Consider the following 20,170-nt stretch of genomic DNA (forward strand, 5'->3'; position numbering starts at 1 on the left):
GGTTTACTACTAATTGTAAAAGATGTTCAGTTATTGTCAGTTCTATGTTTCCTTCAGGTGGATTTTGGATGACATCTTTTTGTAACCACAAACCGTGTAAATACTTAGTAACTATTTTAATTATTTCAGGCATATCATATTTCATGGCACATGACAGGTTATCAGCGAGAATGTGTGCTCTCTCAACGAAATGTTCTGCTATTTATTTCCTTGACATATCTGTTGCTACTGTGCCAGAAAGTATTCATACCCCTTGACTTATTCCACATTTTGTTGTGCTTCAGCCTGAACTCAAAGGGGATTAAATAGATTGTCTCACCCATCTACACATAATACCCTATAATGACAAATTGAAAACATGTTTTTGGAAATGTTTGCCAGTTTAGTATTCATACTCCTGAGGCAATACTTTGTAGAAGCACCTTTGTCAGCGAATACAGCTGTGAGTCTTTCTGGGTAAGTCTCTGATAGCTTCCCACACCTGGATTGTGCAACATTTGCCCATTATTATTTTTTAAATGTTTCACGCTCTGGTTGTTGGTCATTACTATACAACCATTTTCATGTATTGTGTGATTTCTTTTGTCCATTGTTGTGATTCACAGTAGGGAGCTGGTAAGGCCCAACAATGCCTTCAGAAAGTATTCATCCCCTAGACTTGTTCCACATTTTGACGTATTACAGCCTAAATTCAAAATGTTTCAAATCATTTTTTTCCTCACCCATCTACACACAATACCCCATAATGACAAAGTGAAATTATGTTTTTAGAATACATTTTTTTAAATGTATTAAAAATGAAATCACACAATACATTTTGAGCCTGTAATCGAACCCACAAATGCTGGATCTCCAGATACTCAACTAGTCTAAAGAAGGCCAGTTTTATTGCTCCTTTAATTAGAACAACAGTTTTCAGCTGTGCTAACATAATTGCAAAAAGGTTTTCTAATGATCAATTAGCCTTTTAAAATGATAAACTTGGATTAGCTAACACAACGTGCCATTGGAACACAGGAGTGATGGTTGCTGATAATGGGCCTCTGTACACCCATGTAGATATTCCATTAAAAATCAGCCGTTTCCAGCAACAGTAGTCATTTTCAACATTAACAATGTCTACACTGTATTTCTGATCAATTTGATGTTATTTTAATGGACAAAAAATGTGCATTTCTTTCAAAAACAAGGACATTTCTAAGTAACCCTAAACTTTTGAACGGTAGTGTATATACTCCTGAACTTATTTAGGCTTGCTATAACAAGGGGCTTGTATACTTATTGACTCAAGACATTTCAGCTTTTCGTTTTTAATGAATTAGTAAAAATGTAAAAAACATCATTCCACTTTGACATTATTGGGTATTGTATTGTGTGTAGGCCGGTGACAAATCTTATCTTCATCCATTTTAAATTCAGGCTGCAACACAACAAACTGACATCTCTTACTTTATCTCTCTCTCTATCTGGCTCTTTGCTTCTCTTCACTTGCTTGCTTCCCTCTCTGGTTGTCTGACTGTCCATATCTTTACCTACCCCCCCATATCTTATATTTATTCTGTATTGTGGTTGCCAGGTTGGATGGCAGAGCATGTTCAGGAGTACTTTGTGTGGGCAGTGCAGGTGATGAGAGGACTGAGGGGGACCAACCCAGCACTAGAGGGACACCTAGATGAGCTCTTCCATCAGAGGTTTGACACTTCTCTTCTTTTAACACAGGGTGACACAACAGAGCAGCTGTTGACGCACACTTTTGTAAAGAGTTTATTTGAAGACTTTGAGCGTATGGTATTTATGTTAGATGGCTTCTCCTTGGAATATACTTTCTATACTCTTAACTCTCACAAGGAAAAGGCCCACTTAATAAGATTTATTTTAATAGGTGATTCGATTATTGCTTTATTCTACAGTACTTTGTAAACATTTTGTTTGTAGAACTGGCAAACCATGAATATGTCACATTGAGTTATCTCACTGTATTGAATAAAGCAATGCTATGCATTTGAAAAGATGAAAATGGTTACTTGTTAAAAAATAAATATGCATTTAATGGTGAAGCGGAACCGGTAACTACTCTATAATGACACACTGAATGAAAAATACATTTTATTTATTGTGTGTATGTGTCATCTATTTTTTTGTATATGAATGTAGGGGTTTAGGGTTACAATCAGCATTACAGGGTCTCTGGGACTGGTAGGCCTATTCTTGCCTGGCTACACTCTAAAAATGCTGAGTTAAACAATCCAATTTGGATTGGAACACAGGAGTATTGGACAGAATACAAGTTCAGTTATTCTGACCCAGCCATTTGGGTCACTTAGTTGGGTTGTTGGGTTATTGATGCTGAGTTATTGAGCTATGAGACAACAACACATCTGCCATGCTGACCCTCAACACAGGGGCCTCTTAGGGGTGCGTTCTCAGTCCCCTCCTGTACTCCCTGTTTACCCACGACTGAGTGGCAGCGCACAACTCCAACACCATCATTAAGGCTATTTTACAAACTGATATAACATTCAACCTTAAAATGAGTAACACATCCATGGTGTTGAGGTTAATGTAACTATTTCTTCTTATATAATCATATAAAGTGTTCATGTTGAAGATAGCATGCATAGGTCATTGCAAGTCTGTGGAGATCGCTGTAATAATCTGTGCAGAATCTCAAACGGCATTGATCACTTGCACCATGTACTTTTAATATAATCTCAACTGCAATCCAGGTGGCGCAGCCGTCTAAGGCACTGCATCTCAGTGCTAAAGGCGTCACTACAGACCCTGGTTTAATTCCAGGCTGTATCACAACCGGCCGTGATTGGGAGTCCCATAGGGCGGCGCATAATTGGCCTAGCATCGTCCGGGTTAGGGTTTGTCCGGAGTAGGTCGTCATTGTAAATAATATTTTTTTCTAAACTGACTTGCCTGGTTAAATAAATCAAATAAATGAGTTTCTACTATTAGATAAATCACAGTGATAACACATTCATCTGTTGTATGAATAAACAAAATACCTGACATTGTATTCCTCATTTGAACGTCGCTGTGCTTTTGAATGGTTGAAAGTGCAGTGATAGACAATTGGGTGAAAACTAAACCCCCCAAATAAATTCTAGTGGAATTTGGTTGTGCTTTTAGATGTTTGAAAGTATAGTGATAAAACATTGGATATTAAACTAACTTTTGGCTGTCTTTTTGACTGGGTGAATATAGTTTGTAATCTCATTGATCAATGTCTCAAACAAATATTACCCAATTGTCCACGTTGAAATTACCTGGTGTGCCCAGTGGGTGGGGAGTTTGGTAAATGACTGGATTAAATAATGACCTACACAAACACAACTTGCTCTATAAATACTTGGAATAAATGCTTTAAAATGAATGTCTCTCTAGTGAAGGCCACTCCTTCTTCTAGTGAAGGCCACTCCTTCACAACCACTTTACTGAAACTTGAGAGCAAATATTTATAGGCTGATTTGTTTCAACTGCCAAGAATGCAGTCTTTCAGGTCATGGGTGTATACTTTAGGTCTTCTGTGCTGGCCAGCCTACTCCTGATACAAATCATAGTGTAGTATATCCTGCCATTATCATCACTGTATTTACCATGCATTATCATGTGAATTCTAATGACTCCTCCATCATCGTGACAATGCATTTCAGACACGGTATGTGTTTTTTCTGCAATGTCACTACATGTGTCTTTGAAAATCACTTTGTTAGGCCTAGGGTTTTTCCAAAGCAGCACTGCACTCCAGTTTTTCTTTTAAGCACTAGTTATATTTTTGGTAATTGTGTTTGCATACCCAGGGTGATTCTTAGGACCTAGAAAGAGAAGTGTCAACAACCTCTGCATAATCAGAACAGTTGCTTTGTGAGGTGTTAAGTGGAAGGTGCCATGTAGGCCATTGAAGCCTGAAGCGTCCCACTTCCCCTCAGCCTGGCAACAGGTGAAGGGGAAACCTAGATTGGAGAAAAACCTGAGTCCATTAAGTCCATTAAGGGCTTCCATTCTACCAAATGTGATGATGAGAGGAAGTGCAGTGGCAAGGCAGAGGGAGAAGATGGAGCAAGATTAAACTTTGCCGAAATTCTGCTAAACTTCTCCGAAATGAATCATCTGATCTCAATACAAACAGAGCGCATTACTTTTTCTAGACTTGACCATTTTCTAAAGTTATCCTTGAATTGTCCCATAGAATCTCTGTTTAGCAGATGGGACATTTGGAGGGAGCAGCTTCAGGGTTAAATACCAGAACAAACATAAGGAAATGTGATTCAGGTCAACAGTTCCCAGCTATCACCTGTGCTTTCCTGAACCAGTACTTATATCTGTTCTGGTATTTAACCCTGACACTGCTCAGTTCTTATGCCCCAACTACCACACAAATGGGCTAACAAAAGTGATTAAGTATTGCAAAGTTGTGTTTAGGGGCTCATATTGGCACATTTCCATTGTCACATTTGACTCCAGTGTTTAGCCGACCAATGCTACCTTTCGTGTTTCCATCTCCAAGACCTGGCCCAAAAGACTAGCTGGGCCATGGCCTTGGTGGACCTACCCTGATTTGGGTCCAGACCAATGTCGAATTTCCATTTGGGATTTGTCCCAGTGTTTACCTGGTGTGGCAAAATAGTTTTGCGCTTCCAACTCCACTGCCCGGGCCAGTGAGTCACTGGGCCATGTTGGGCCCTATAAAGTCTGTTTACATTTTTAACCAGATTCTGTTGTTTTTTTCCAAAATGATGTTTTCTTTGTTTCGTTTTTACAGGTTTGCATGTTCCCTGTTTTTTTCTGATTTTCACTCTACAAATCACACTTTTTAAAAATAGAAAACAACTAAGTTTGATGTTAAGTCCACAACAATGCCTAAACCACATCAAGAGATCACTGAATCTATTCTACCACGCCCAGAAATCTGCTCCTTTTATTCTCTGTCCCCAACGCACTAGACAACCAGTTTTGATAGCCTTTAGCCGTACCCTCATCCTACTCCTCCTCTGTTCCTCGGGTGATGTGGAGGTTAACCCAGGCCCTGCGTGTCCCCAGGCACTCTCATTTGTTGACTTCTGTAACCGAAAAAGCCTTGGTTTCACGCGTGTTTACATCAGAAGTCTCCTCCCTAAGTTTGTTTTACTTACTGCTTTAGCACACTCCGCCAACTATGATGTGCTTGCCGTGTCTGAATCCTGGCTTAGGAAGAACACCAAAAATTCTGAGATTTCCATACCCAACTACAACATTTTCCGTCAAGATAGAACTGCAAAAGGGGGAGGAGTTGCAATCTACTCCAGAGATAGCCTGCAAAGGTCTGTCATACTTTCCAGGTCTATTCCCAAACAGTTCGAGCTTCTAATTTTAAAAATGTATCTCTCCAGAAATAAGTCTCTCACTGTTGCCGCCAGTTATAGACCACCCCCAGTTACCAGCTGTGCCCTGGACACCATATGTGAATTGATTGCCCCCATCTATCTTCAAAGTTTGTTCTGTTAGGTGACCTAAACTGGGATATGCTTAGCACCCTGACAGTCTTACAATCTAAGTTAGATGCCCTCAATCTCACACAAATCAATTATCAAGGAACCCACCAGGTACAACCCTAAATCCGTAAACATGGGCACCCTCATAGATATTATCCTGACCAACTTGCCCTCCAAATACACCTCTGCTGTTTTCAATCAGGATCTCAGCAATCACTGCCTCATTGCTTATATCCGCTATGGGGTCCACGGTCAAACGACCGCCCCTCATCACTATCAAATGCTCCCTAAAACACTTCTTCGAGCAGGCCTTTTGAATCGACCTGGCCCGGGTATACTGGAAGGGTTTTGACCTCATCCCATCAGTCAAGGATGCCTGGCCGTTCTTTAAAAGCAATTTCCTCACCATTTTAAATAAGCATGCCCCTTTAAAAATGTAGAACTAAGAACAGAAATAGCCCTTGGTTCACTCCAGACCTGATTGCCCTCGACCAGCACAAAAACATCCTGTGGCGGACTGCACTAGCATCGAATAGTCCCTGCGATATGCAACTTTTCAGGGAAGTCAGGAACCAATACACACAGTCAGTCAAGAAATCAAAGACTAGCTTTTACAAACAGAAATTTGTCATCCTGTAGCTGTAACTCCAAAACGTTTTGGGACACTGTAAAGTCCATGGAGAATAAGAGCACCTCCTCCCAGCTGCCCACTTCACTGAGGCTAGGTAACACTGTCAACACCGAAAAATCCACGATAATCAAGAATTTCAATAAGCATTTCTCTACGGCTGGCCATGCTTTCCTCCTGGCTACCCCAACCCCGGCCAACAGCTCCGCACCCCCCGCAGCTACTTGCCCAAGCCTCCCCAGCTTCTCCTTCACCCAAATCCAGATAGCAGATGTAAAAATCAGCTGGGCTAGACAATCTGGACTCTCTCTTTCTAAAATTATCTGCCGCCATTGTTGCAACCCCTGTTACCAGTCTGTTCAACCTCTCTTTCGTATCGTCCGAGATCCCTAAAGATTGGAAAGCTGCCGCGGTCAGCCCCCTCTTCAAAGGGGCTGACACTCTAGACCCAAACTGTTATAGACGTATATCCATCCTACCCTGCCTTTCTAAAGTCTTCAAAAGCTAAGTCAATAAACAGATCATTGACCATTTCGAATCCCACCGTACCTTCTCTGCTGTGCAATCCGGTTCCCGAGCTGGTCACGAGTGCACCTCAGCCACGCTCAAGGTCCTAAATGATATCATAACCGCCATCGATAAAAGACAGTACTGTGCAGCCGTTTTCATCGACCTGGCCAAGGCTTTCAACTCTGTCAATCACCGTATTCTTATCGGCAGACTCAACAGCCTTGGTTTCTCAAATGACTGCCTCCCCTGGTTCACCAACTACTTCTCAGACAGAGTTCAGTGTGTCAAATCGGAGGGCCTGTTGCCCGGACCTCTGGCAGTCTCTATGGGGGTACCATAGGGTTCAAATCTCGGACTGACTCTTTTCTCTGTATATACAGTGGGGAGAACAAGTATTTGATACACTGCCGATTTTGCAGGTTTGCCTACTTACAAAGCATGTAGAGGTCTGTAATTCTTATCATAGGTACACTTCAACTGTGAGAAACGGAATCTAAAACAAAAATCCAGAAAATCACATTGTATGATTTTTAAGTAATTAATTTGCATTTTATTGCATGACATAAGTATTTGATACATCAGAAAAGCAGAACTTAATATTTGGTACAGAAACCTTTGTTTGGAATTACAGAGATCATACGTTTCCTGTAGTTCTTGACCAAGTTTGCACACACTGCAGCAGGGATTTTGGCCCACTCCTCCATACAGACCTTCAGATTTCGGGGCTGTCGCTGGGCAATACGGACTTTCAAAGATCCCTCCAAAGATTTTCTATTCGGTTCAGGTCTGGAGACTGGCTAGGCCACTCCAGGACCTTGAGATGCCTCTTACGGAGCCACTCCTTAGTTGCCCTGGCAGACCACATGACCTTCTCCCATTCCTCCTCTGGATCATCCAGATGGTCATGGGCAAACTTCAGACGGGCCTGGACATGCGCTGGCTTGAGCAGGGGGACCTTGCGTGCGCTGCAGGATTTTAATCCATGACGGTGTAGTGTGTTACTAATGGTTTTCTTTGAGACTGTGGTCCCAGCTCTCTTCAGGTCATTGACCAGGTCCTGCCGTGTAGTTCTGGGCTGATCCCTCACCCTCCTCATGATCATTGATGCCCCACGAGGTGAGATCTTGCATGGAGTCCCGGCCCAAGGTTGATTGACCGTCATCTTGAACTTCTTCCATTTTCTAATAATTGCGCCAACAGTTGTTGCCTTCTCACCAAGCTGCTTGCCTATTGTCCTGTAGCCCATCCCAGCCTTGTGCAGGTCTACAATTTTTTTCCCTGATGTCCTTACACAGCTCTCTGGTCTTGGCCATTGTGGAGAGGTTGGAGTCTGTTTGATTGAGTGTGTGGACAGGTGTCTTTATACAGGTAACGAGTTCAAACAGGTGCAGTTAATACAGGTAATGAACGGAGAACAGGAGGGCTTCTTTAAGAAAAAGTAACAGGTCTGTGAGAGCCAGAATTCTTACTGGTTGGTAGGTGATCAAATACTTATGTCATGCAATAAAATGCTAATTAATTACTTAGAAATCATACAATGTGACTTTCTGGATTTTTGTTTTAGATTCTGTCGCTCACAGTTGAAGTGTACCTATGATAAAAAATTACAGACCTCTACATGCTTTGTAAGTAGGAAAACCTGCAAGATCGGCAGTGTATCAAATACTTGTTCTCCCCACTGTATCAACGATGTCGCTTTGCTGCGGGTGATTCCCTGATCCACCTCTACGCAGACGACACCATTCTGTATACATCTGGCCCTTCTTTGGACACTGTGTTAACTAACCTCCAAACGAGCTTCAATGCCATACAACACTCATTCCGTGGCAACCAACTGCTCTTAAATGCTAGGAAAACCAAATGCTTTCAAACGTTCGCAGCCTGCACCCGCCCGACCGACTAGCATCACTACTATGGACGGTTCTGACTTAGATTATGTGGACAACTACAAATACCTAGGTGTCTGGCTAGACTGTAAACTCTCCTTTCAGACTCATGTTAAACATCTCCAATCCAAAATGAAATCTAGAATCAGCTTCCTATTTCGCAACAAAGCCTCCCTCACTCACGCTGCCAAACATACCCTCGTAAAACTGACTATCCTACCAATCCTCGACTTCGGCGATGTCATTTACAAAACAGCTTCCAATACTCTACTCAGCAAACTGGATGCAGTCTATCACAGTGCCATCCATTTTGTCACCAAAGCCCCTTATACCACCCACCACTGAGACCTGTATACTCTAGTCAGCTGGCCCTCCCTACATATTCGTCGCCAGACCCACTGGCTCCAGGTCATCTATAAGTCTATGCTAGGTAAAGCTCCGCCTTATCTCAGCTCACTGGTAACGATAACAACGCCCACCCGTAGCACGCGCTCCAGCAGGTATATCTCACTGGTCATCCCCAAAGCCAACACCTCATTTGGCCGCCTTTCCTTCCAGTTCTCTGCTGCCAATGACTGGAACAAATTGCAAAAATCGCTGAAGCTGGAGACTTATATTTCCCTCACTAACTTTAAACATTAGCTATCTGAGCAGCTAACCCATCGCTGCAGCTGTACATAGCCCATCTGTAAATAGCCCACCCAATCTACCTACCTCATCCCCATATTGTTTTTATTTACTTTTCTGCTCTTTTGCACACCAGTATTTCTTTCTACTTGCACATCATCATCTGCTCATCTATCACTCCAGTGTTAATTAGCTAAAATGTAAATACTTCGCTACTATGGCCTATTTATTGCCTTACCTTCTCACACCATTTGCACATAGTGTATATAGACTTTCTTTTTTTCTATTGTGTTATTGAATGTACGCTTGTTTATTCCATGTGTAACTCTGTGTTTTTTGTGTCGCACTGCTTTGCTTTATCTTGGCCAAGTCGCAGTTGTAAATGAGAACTTTTTCTCAACTGGCTTACCTGGTTAAATAAAGGTGAAAAAAATGTAAAATAATAATGTTTCAAAAACTTTTAAAGTAGGGGAAATGTTTGAGAATCTTTTGGGGGGTGTAGTTACCTTTTATTTTTCTAGTGTGCAGCTATCAAGAGGCTGTTGTTTAGCAGTATTTTCTGTAGGGCACATGTGATCAGTGATGTAAATTACTTAAGTAAAAATACTTTGAAGTACTACTTAAGTCGTTTTTGGGGTTATTTGTACTTTACTATTTATATTTTTGACAACTTTTACTCCATTACATAGAAAGTACTTTTTACTCCCTAAAGTTTCCCTGACACCCAAAAGTACTAAATATCAAATGCTTAGCAGGATATTGTCCAATTCATGCACTTATCAAGAGAACATCCTTGGTCATCCCTACTGCTTCTGATCTGGCGGACTCACTAAAGCAAATGCTTCGTTTGTAAATTATGAGTCTTGGAGTGTGCCCCTAGCTTTCTATAAATAAAAAAAACACGAGAATTGTGCCTTCTGGTTTGCTTAATATAAGGAATATGAAATTATTTATACTTTTACTTTTGATACTTAAAGATGCACCATGCAGAAATGCTCCTCCATTTCATGGTTGCTAACATTCTAATAGTTCACCTAATTTCAGTTTACAAAACAAGCAAGTAGATTGTAGAGAGTCATTGTGCCATCTAAACCACTATATTTTCCATAACCACAAATGTTGTATTTTCAGCTGTTTGAAGCTGGTGCACAAAACTGAAAGTAAAATATTAAATTCTCCATATTGCAGATTTAGTAGGGCCCTAGCCTTGGCCTCTGTTGACCTGCTAGCTAACATTAACCGTCTATCTTATGTAGTCATTCAAATCATAACATATCATACTAGTATGGCGTACCAGATTTACTATTACTATGTTACGTCTAGTGTATGAGACCAGGCTGGTGATATACGTCATCATTTTGGGCAACAGGCGTGTCCGTATAGCCTCTCCCTGGAGGAACGCGCCCTTAAAGAGAAGGCAGCGACGCTGACATCACTGAGATGTGCGAATTTGATAAATTGTGATCAAACGTTAATATACTGTCTGTATTGTGTGTCAATAACTACTTTTACAGCATGAGTTCAGATTCTGTCATTTTGTTGGAGACGGTTAACTTCGCTGCTGAAAAGCACCGCAATCAACGACGTAAAGATACTGAACAAACACCATATATCACCCACCCAATAGGTACAGTTATGACAACAATCTAACGGCTATCCAGCTAGATAGTTATTGCTAAGGACCTATCTCTTTACTCGGACTTCATTGTGTGAATATCTGCATTTACATTTGCTGTGTTCATAATTTTGCAGGTGTGGCAAGGATCCTAAGCCATGAAGGTGGGATCACAGACATTGAAGTTTTGCAAGTAAGTGTTTTGTGTTTCAGACAGACTCAAAATACTGCTTTCCACAAAATCGCACATCCACAAAGTCAAAATTGTCCATATTGTAACGACCCTTGGTTTATAAGCGCGGAAATCGACCCTGCCGCACGAGCGTTTAAAACATTTTTCGAGTTTGTGTTAGCCAGAGTTTGTTAACAGGAATGACTGTCCTCAGGCAGCTTTGCTCCATGACACAGTGGAGGACACTGACACCAGCATAGGAGAGCTACAGATCGTCTTTGGGCAAACGGTGGCGCGGCTCGTCCAGGAAGTGACAGACGACAAAGCACTGTCCAAGGAGGAGACAAAGCGTAAGCAGGTGGAGTATGCACCTCATGCCAGCCACCAGGCCAAACTGGTCAAACTGGCTGACAAACTATACAACCTGAGGGACATCAACCGCAGCACGCCAACAGGTGATTGTGCTCTCTGTCCTTCTGTCTGTCTGTCTGTCTTCAGCCTCTTGATCCAACCAACTGACTAGGAAAATGTTGTAGGCTAGACACAATAAACTGATACCCTATCAGGATACTACTCTCTCTTTCGCTCTCTCGTTCTCGTTCTCTTTCTCTCTGTTTCATTGCTTGTCTTCACTTGCTTCCCTCTCTGGTTGTCTGACTGTCCCTCTCTTTACCCATATCATATATTTATTCTGTATTGTGGTTGCCAGGCTGGTCGGCAGAGCGTGTTCAGGAGTACTTTGTGTGGGCAGCCCAGGTAGTGAGAGGACTGAGGGGGACCAACCCAGCACTGGAGAGACACCTAGAGGAGCTCTTCAAGCAGAGGGGGGTTGAGCTTTGACACCTCTCTACTTCTGACAGGGTGGCACAACAGAGCAACTCTTGACGCACACTTTTTGTAAAGAGTAAGACTTTAAGCGAATTGTCTTTGTTAGCTTCTCCTTGGAATATACTTTTCTATACTCTTAGCTCTCACAAGGAAAAGGCCCACTTACTTTGGATTTATTTTTATGGATGATTTGATTCTTCATTTTAAGTACAGTGATTTGTATACATTGTGTGTTCCTATAGGAAAACCAACAATGTCACCTTGAGTTCCTGCTGTATTGACTAAAGGAATGCTATGCACTCGTAATGGTGAACATTGTTCAATTATAATATTTCATGGTGATGCAGAACCTGTAACTACGGTACTCTGTCATGTCACACTAAACTAAAATAGATTTTTGTATAGATTTTTTTTTTTTGTGTGTGTGATTTATTTTTGTAAGTATATAAATGTAGGGGGTTAGGGATACAATTAGCTATACATTAAAATGGTGATATGTAAATTATTCCATAGTACCCATTATACATTTTGCTAGTAGAATGGGTCGGAAGCTATTTTTCCACTAACCTGTTCATGCTTCTACTTTCTTTGTTCTCGATTCGGGAAGACATGTGTACCTTAATGTCTGTGTTCAGTTGCAGGTACTTCTCCAAAAAACAGAATATACTCAGAAAGAGTCAAATACAAGTTTTGTATCGAGTGAGAAATGCCTCTTTCATGTGAAGGTCTTCTTTTTTTTGTCACAATATGTGATGTGCTGTCATCTACTTATACAGTGGGACAAAAAAGTATTTAGTCAGCCACCAATTGTGCAAGTTCTCCCACTTAAAAAGATGAGAGAGGCCTGTAATTTTCATCATAGGTACACTTCAACTATGACAGACAAAATGAGGGAAAAAAATCCAGAAAATCACATTGTAGGATTTTTTATGAATTTATTTGCAAATTATGGTGGAAAATAAGTATTTGGTCAATAAACTTTTGTTATCTCAATACTTTGTTATATACCCTTTGTTGGCAATGACAGAGGTCAAACGTTTTCTCTAAGTCTTCACAAGGTTTTCACACACTGTTGCTGGTATCTTGGCCCATTCCTCCATGCAGATCTCCTCTAGAGCAGTGATGTTTTGGGGCTGTTGCTGGGCAACACGGACTTTCAACTCCCTCCAAAGATTTTTTGGGAGAATTATTTCTGCCTCGTCATGCCTTCACCCAGTCTTCCCCTTTCCGGCCACAGGCTCCGAGAGGTGTTCCCAAGCCATGTCATTTTTACTTTGTTCCCCATCTTTTCCCTTGCCACCTGATAGGCACGTCAAGTGCATATCCCTAATCAACGCTACATCCTCTTGAGGTAACTCAGCACTGTATATGCTTTCATATCAATGCCTTCAGAATGTTGTCCAGTGTACAATTACCCCAACATCTATCCTTTCATATGATGCATTAACCAATAAAGCAACTAACCCAACCCAACTATGGCGGTTAAAGTAGCTCCCAGACCCAACCCATCGCATGTCTACAGTGGATAGTCTTTCTCTCTTTAGCTCCACTTCCTCTGTCATGGCGACTTCAAGCTCACCCGTTATACAGTTGGACCTCACTTCACGTGACAACTATGCACTCACTGAGGAGAGACATGGCGATCTTTACCGCTGCCGGTGCTGTAAATAGTACTGTGTGTGGACCAGACCAACGCTGTCCCAACACCACCGCCTGATGTATCTTGATGTACACTCAATCTCCAGAATTCAGCCAGTACCCTCGGTTATCTCCTGCTACTCATGTGCCACTTACACCTTGGAATATACACACTGCAATGCATGGGTCATTTCCTGACAACAGGACAACAACACTCTCCCCTTATGGCCAGATCACTAATTTGTGACGTGTGAATAACAGCCCCTAGTACTCTCATCAGTCTCCCAGTTACCCATTACCAAGCCATGTGGCATGAGTCCTCATAAAATGATATCTCAACAATACTACTAAAGTAACCCCTACTGCTACTGACACTGCCCATGACCCATACCTCAAACTCCCTCATTTCTGCAATAGTCTAATTCCATGCTGTTACTATAGCCTTTAATTACTGTCCCTACAGTTACTGCCGTGAGAATAACTACTGCATGGAATCTGCCAAGTGTTCGCTGGCTGTTATAAATGGGAAAGAGATTAATGACGTTGGAAGAATATCCAACCTAACAAAACTCTGAGTCACAGGTTTCTTGAAAGTTGACAATAGTGTCTGAAATGCCAACACTATCTCTGCTACTTTCACCATGATCTGGGTATGTGTAACGTTCAATTTAACTTCATAATAGTCCCTATATTGTGCACAGTTAGCTGTTAGCAGTTATCTCCTGTAACAATATACACGGAGTGGTATCATTCCCAGCGACTATAACCACGACCTTCATTTATGAGCCCTCACAGATCTCCACCCCAGTCACATTCCATTCCACTTAACAGCCTTATGTTTATCTCACCTCCTGCTACAGATACATTTGCACATATATCATTACATTTAACCCATAACACAATGGTCACTACTCCTAATATACTTCTAAAGTTATAAACATACTAAAACATTCTCAAATCAATTAGTCAATATACCTCAGTCCCTCCTCTGGAACAATGATCACTCTTATGTTCCACGAAACCTCAAAAATATTGACTTAAACAGGGAAAATAGAAAATACATGTTTTAATAATTTCACACACCCCTTGATGCGACTAAAACTAGGTAAAGAACCGTCCATCCGTTACGTTCTATGCCCATGTGATGCTGGTCTCCATGCCCGTCTCCTTCATTTTCATCCTTGGGTGTTAATGCAAGACACAGACTATGAGCCTTGTATGCAATTGATTGTACCGTATCATCCAGCAATCTATATGTATTGATGCAATTTAGCATTCAAATTCTGATGACATGGTAAAACCAAAAAAACGTAATGGTTGACCCAAGCTATCATCTAGTGAGTTTTCCAACAACCTCCCTGTCGGAGAACACTTAAAGATAAGGTTTCTAGAGCCTCCCTAGGCCCAATAAATTTGAGCAGTGCCCCCACCCCTCACCATTTGAGAGCAACTCTCTCCCGCTCTATCCGAATCATAACTAAAACATTTTGACAAATTATCCAACCCAAATTTAGAATGATAGCCCTTAGTGCTTTACTTTGAGTCTATCACTCAAATTCCAGCTTCTCAACCTAGCACACATCATCCCGGTTAGAATGTACAGTTATAAACGGGACCTTTTATTGCCGGTAATAACTCGTCTCATTACAACCCCCGTTTTTCCCTGTTTTCCTGTCTCGAATGGCATGGTAATGAAAGATCAGTATCTCAATACATCTTAGTCTAAATTGTTTGCATTGTGTAGACCTTCCTCAATACCACCCCCAATTAAACAATTACGGGCACGGTTGACCACCCCACCCTTCTCCCGGCACTTATCATTCTAGCGTGTCTTCTTCTGACAGAGTTACAGTTCATCTTCCCAATGGCACATGTAACTCTTGCCTGTCACATTTGATGGCCCTTAGTAATGTCCCGATTTCAATATAAGCGGCAGGGTAGCCTAGTGGTTAGAGCGTTGGACTAGTAACTGGAAGGTTGCAAGTTCAAACCCCCTACCTGACAAGGCACAAATCTGTTTTTCTACCCCTGAACAGGTGGTTAACCCACTGTAGGCTGTCATTGAAAATAAGAATTTGTTCTTAACTGACTTGCCTAGTTAAATAAAGGTTTTTAAAAAAGTAATCAGTTTTTCCCACATACAAGTCTCTCACCTGAGCCACTACCACCATTCTGCCTGGTCCATTTCTCCCACCAGTACACCAGGAGCATGAGAGAAGTTTGAATGTTATCTCTCTCCATGCTCACTCCACAGCCGCTGTCTCAGGAATAGAGTTCCCTACCTTCCCGGTTGGTCCAGTCTATCCTGCCTCCTTGGTAGGCTCTCAGTTTCTATCTGTACCTGGCCTTCAGTCTCTGGCCCTGGTTGCAGGTTCACACTGTTCTGACTTAGGTTCCCAGACTCCTATCATACTGCTCGTCCCCCAGTCCTCTGTTGTTCTAGGCCACAGTTCCCTGTACTGGTCGCCCCTAAGTTTGGCCCTAGGTATCCTACCCAGCTAGGCCCCAGAGTCGCTGGCCTGTCTGCAGTCTTCTGCCCTGCTCAGATCACAGCCCCCTGCCTTAGCTGTTAGACAGTTGCCTAGCCTGCCTGGTTTAGTGCCTACTAGGCACAGAGTTTGTTGCACTAGCTTGCTGTCTCCAGACATATTCAGTCTGCCGTACCCTGGCCCACCAGGCTTAGAGCCTCCTGCCCTGCTAAGCCACAAGTTATCTGTGCTGGGTTCTCAGCCCTTGTCTGCCCTCAGTCCCTAGCACTAGGTCCTCAGTCTCTGGCTGTACTAGGTCTGCTGTCTCCAGCATTGGTCAGACCTCAGTCCCTAGCCCAGGTGGGACATCAGTCTCCTTCCCCGCCAGGCTCAAAGGTACCAATCTTTCCAGTAGGCCCTGAGGCCTACTGCTCTCCTAGCCTTCAGTAGTTTCATTTTCCCTCTCAGTTCCAGAGTCAGTTTCCATGGTCAAGAGTTAGTTTCCCTGTCCGGTCCAGACTTTTTCTCCCTCTCAGGTTCAGAGTCGTTCTCCCTTTCAGGTGCAAAGTAATCAGCACTGCGCTCCCAGCCTTCAGCCATTCTAGTTTTGCTGTCTCCAGCTCTAGTCGGACCTCAGTCCACTGCTCCGCCAGGCGATAGGTTCTCTGCCCCACTAGGTGTGTAGACCCTGCCTCTAGCCAGTTCGCAGCCCCCAGCCTTAGTCTGCAACCAGTCACCTAAACTAGCACTAGGCTATAAGTTCCCTGCTCCAGCAGGTTCTGCAGCCTCTCACCATAACTGGCTTGCAGTTGTCAGTCTTAGTGGTAGGTTAAAAGTCCACTGCCCTGTCAGACCCTGAGTTTCCTGCACTGATAGGTTCAGCCCCATGACTTGGGGGACCCACTGTTCCCTGACCCCGGGGGATTGCTGTCTCTAATTCTGTGGGGCCGCTCGCCTCCTGCCTTGGACAACGCAAAGCCCTGCCGATGTGGGAGACCACCTGACCTCATCTCTGGGGCCCAGCCGGGCCCCTACATCCAGATCCCTGATGATCCTCGACAGTTGTGGCCGGTGTGCAACATTCCTCCGCCGCAGTAGACCATACTCAGCGTTCAAAGATGGGCCCCAGCTGCCCTGCAACAGCTGAGTCAGAGGATCCTCCGCCACACCCGTTGTATTCCATGGGGTGGCCCAGGACTCTCCCTGCGTCTCCATGCTCCTTCTTTATTGGGCGGCCCATAATCCCCTTGTCGGCACCCTACAGGCCCTCATGGTCCTCTAAAGTGACAGTAGTAATAAGCTTCCCTTCACTGCTCTGCCCCTTTGCCCTAACTGTCAAGTTGGGCCAAGTTGGTGAAGATGAATGTCCTGAATGGACAACAGTAGTGTCGAAAAGTAGAACAAAAAGGGTGGATATCTCAGCTGTCAATCACAGCCCTTCGGTTTTTGGCCAATCAGTTGGCTTGGACACATGTGGACACTGCACCTGCCCATTCTAGCTTAGGGTTTGGTCGACTTCGCAAGAAGAAGACAAGAAGAAGACACAAGTTTGGATGGTGACCAAGTTTACAGTTTACTCTTAAGAACATTGTGAGTGCAACAAAGGGAAACATCAGTAGATTCCTAAGTAACTGAAGAGTGTGTGTGTTAAAAGTATACAGTTGAAGTCGGAAGTTTATATACACCTTAGCCAAACACATTTAAACTCAGTTTTTCACTATTCCTGACATTTAATCCTAGTAAAAATTCCCTGACTTAGGTCAGTTAGGATCACCACTTTATTTTAAGAATGTGAAATGTCAGAATAATAGTGGAGAGAATGATTTATTTCAGCTTTTATTTCTTTCATCACATTCTCAGTGGGTCAGAAGTTTACATACACTCAATTAGTGTTTGGTAGCATTGCCTTTAAATAGTTTAATTTGGGTCAAATGTTTCGGATAGCCTTCCACAAGCTTCCCGCAATAAGTTAGGTGAATTTTGGCCCATTCCTCCTGACAGAGCTGGTGTAACTGAGTCAGGTTTGTAGGCCTCCTTGCTCACACACGCTTTTTCCGTTCTGTCCACAAATTTTCGATAGGATTGATGTCAGGGCTTTGTGATGGCCACTCCATTACCTTGACTTTGTTGTCCTTAAGCCATTTTGCCACAACTTTGGAAGTGTGCTTGGGGTCATTGTCCATTTGGAAGACCCATTTGCGACCAAGCTTTAACTTCCTGACTGATGTCTTGAGATGTTGCTTCAGTATATCCACATAATTTTCCATCCTCATGATTTCATCTATTTTTTGAAGTACACCAGTCCCTCCTGCAGCAAAGCACCCCCACAACATGATGCTGTTGTGAAGTGGTTGAAAAACGAGTTTTAATGACTCCAACATAAGTGTATATAAACTTCCGACTTCAACTGTATGTGGTAGTAATGAAGATGAATAAACCTCCTGGACTGAGAAGCATCCGTGCTGTTTTTGCCAGACAGCTTGTAGCGAATCAGAACCAATTTTATCAGCATTAAGTTCTAGTGGGTAAGGGCATTCACAGCCGACCGCTCAGACGAGCTCCCGCTTGCTGCATTTTTACAATTGGAGTGGAGGATACATGTATGAGCGATAATTAATAGTTTCTGTTTGGGATGCGTTTGTTGAGTAAGGATGCAGATGTGGGAGACCTGTTTGACGTGTTGAAAATGGTGAAGTATGCGCTGGAAAAGTGGAGTCTATCAGAGTGACCAGGAGTGGTCTTATTTTGATTAATTGTATTTCTGAATAACCTACAGTACCTACGCATGTGAAGTGGGTGGGGTTATATCCTTCCTGTTTGGCCCTGTCTGGGGGTGTCCTCGGATGGGGCCACAGTGTCTCCTGACCCCTCCTGTCTCAGCCTCCAGTATTTATGCTGCAGTAATTAATGTGTCGGGGGGCTAGGGTCAGTTTGTTATATCTGGAGTACCTCTCCTGTCCTATTCGGTGTCCTGTGTGAATCTAAGTGTGCGTTCTCTAATTCTCTCTTTCTCTCTCTCTCTCTCGGAGGACCTGAGCCCTAGGACCATGCCCCAGGACTACCTGACATGATGACTCCTTGCTGTCCCCAGTCCATCTGACCGTGCTGCTGCTCCAGTTTCAACTGTTCTGCCTTGTTATTATATGACCATGCTGGTCATTTATGAACATTTGAACATCTTGGCCATGTTCTGTTATAATCTCCACCCGGCAAAGCCAGAAGAGGACTGGCCACCCCACATAGCCTGGTTCCTCTCTAGGTTTCTTCCTAGGTTTTGGCCTTTCTAGGGAGTTTTTCCTAGCCACCGTGCTTCTACACCTGCATTGCTTGCTGTTTGCGGTTTTAGGCTGGGTTTCTGTACAGCACTTTGAGATATCAGCTGATGTACAAAGGGCTATATAAATCAATTTGATTTGATTTGATTTTGAAGCTTGGTTACGTCAGATATTCTGTAAGAGCTTTCATCCCCAAACTCCTTCATGTTTCATGTGTGTACAGACGCACGGTGTATACTGAAGAACGGTGTGTAGAAGGATGACGGTATTTCAATTCTGGTGGGGATCATGATCCCGAGTTCCTGGAGTGCCATGTAAGGGTGAAGGAGATTGAGGTGTCAAAAGTTAGAGCGGTCAATCAAATCTCCTATGTGTTTCTGTACAGCACTTTGAGATATCAGCTGATGTACGAAGGGCTATGTAAATACATTTGATTTGATTTGATTTGATTTGGAGGCGATTCAAAGAGTTGAAGATATGGTAGTGGGCGCACCACAGCCTGTAGTAAATGTTTGTTGTCAGTCAAACTGTGTGTTAAAAACGTGGATTTTGTGGAATTCATTGCCACAGTTATAAACTGTATGGCTGAAGTCTCAAAGAAGTCAAAGAAACTGGACATTATTGTGGCAGCGGAAGAAAAGTGTTTGTGATTTAAGGATTTTACATCTGAATACTTGCAAGGCCGTACTGGCGCCAGAAGACGGCCCGCCCTTCCAGGCTCATCTTGAGCCTATGAGGGGCTCAGATCTGTGTTGTTTTTTTACAGAGAAGTTGTTTGATTTAGTTTTGACTGTACTGTATATACTAAAGTTTGGACACACCTACTCATTCAAGGGCTTTTCTTTATTTTGACTATTTTCTGTATTGTAGAATAATAGTGAAGACATTGAGAGAATGCCAAGAGTGTGCAAAGCTGTCATCAAGGCAAAGGGTGGCTACTTTGAAGAATCTAAAATCTAACATATATATTGATTTGTTTAACACCTTTTTGGTTACTAGATGATTCCATATGTGTTATTTCATAGTTTTGATTTCTTCACTAA

General features: G+C 42.8%; 1 protein-coding gene across 2 annotated transcripts; it reads left to right on the forward strand.

Moving 5' to 3' along the window:
• Positions 1–10,521: 10,521 nt before the first annotated feature.
• On the forward strand, positions 10,522–12,475 carry LOC121845993 (guanosine-3',5'-bis(diphosphate) 3'-pyrophosphohydrolase MESH1-like). 2 transcript variants are annotated; one of them, XM_042318630.1, is made up of 4 exons: positions 10,522–10,758; positions 10,884–10,939; positions 11,133–11,268; positions 11,628–12,475. In XM_042318630.1, the coding sequence occupies exons 1-4, from the start codon at positions 10,647–10,649 to the stop codon at positions 11,756–11,758; spliced, it is 435 nt and encodes a 144-aa protein (XP_042174564.1). In that variant the 5' UTR covers positions 10,522–10,646; the 3' UTR covers positions 11,759–12,475. The 2 variants fall into 2 exon arrangements, with proteins under 2 accessions (XP_042174564.1, XP_042174563.1); XM_042318629.1 differs by having other exon boundaries at positions 10,525–10,758; positions 11,133–11,373.
• Positions 12,476–20,170: the final 7,695 nt, after the last annotated feature.

This window comes from Oncorhynchus tshawytscha, unplaced genomic scaffold (assembly GCF_018296145.1).
Source record: "Oncorhynchus tshawytscha isolate Ot180627B unplaced genomic scaffold, Otsh_v2.0 Un_scaffold_530_pilon_pilon, whole genome shotgun sequence".
NCBI classification, from domain to species: Eukaryota; Metazoa; Chordata; class Actinopteri; order Salmoniformes; family Salmonidae; genus Oncorhynchus; species Oncorhynchus tshawytscha.

Excerpts from the sequence above, each read along its gene's own strand:
- LOC121845993 (XM_042318629.1), top strand. The coding sequence starts at position 10,647 with ATGAGTTCAGATTCTGTCATTTTGTTGGAGACGGTTAACTTCGCTGCT. Across the intron at positions 10,759-10,883 it reads ATATATCACCCACCCAATAG|GTGTGGCAAGGATCCTAAGC; the intron begins GTACAGTTATGA and ends ATAATTTTGCAG. Across the intron at positions 10,940-11,132 it reads CAGACATTGAAGTTTTGCAA|GCAGCTTTGCTCCATGACAC; the intron begins GTAAGTGTTTTG and ends GACTGTCCTCAG.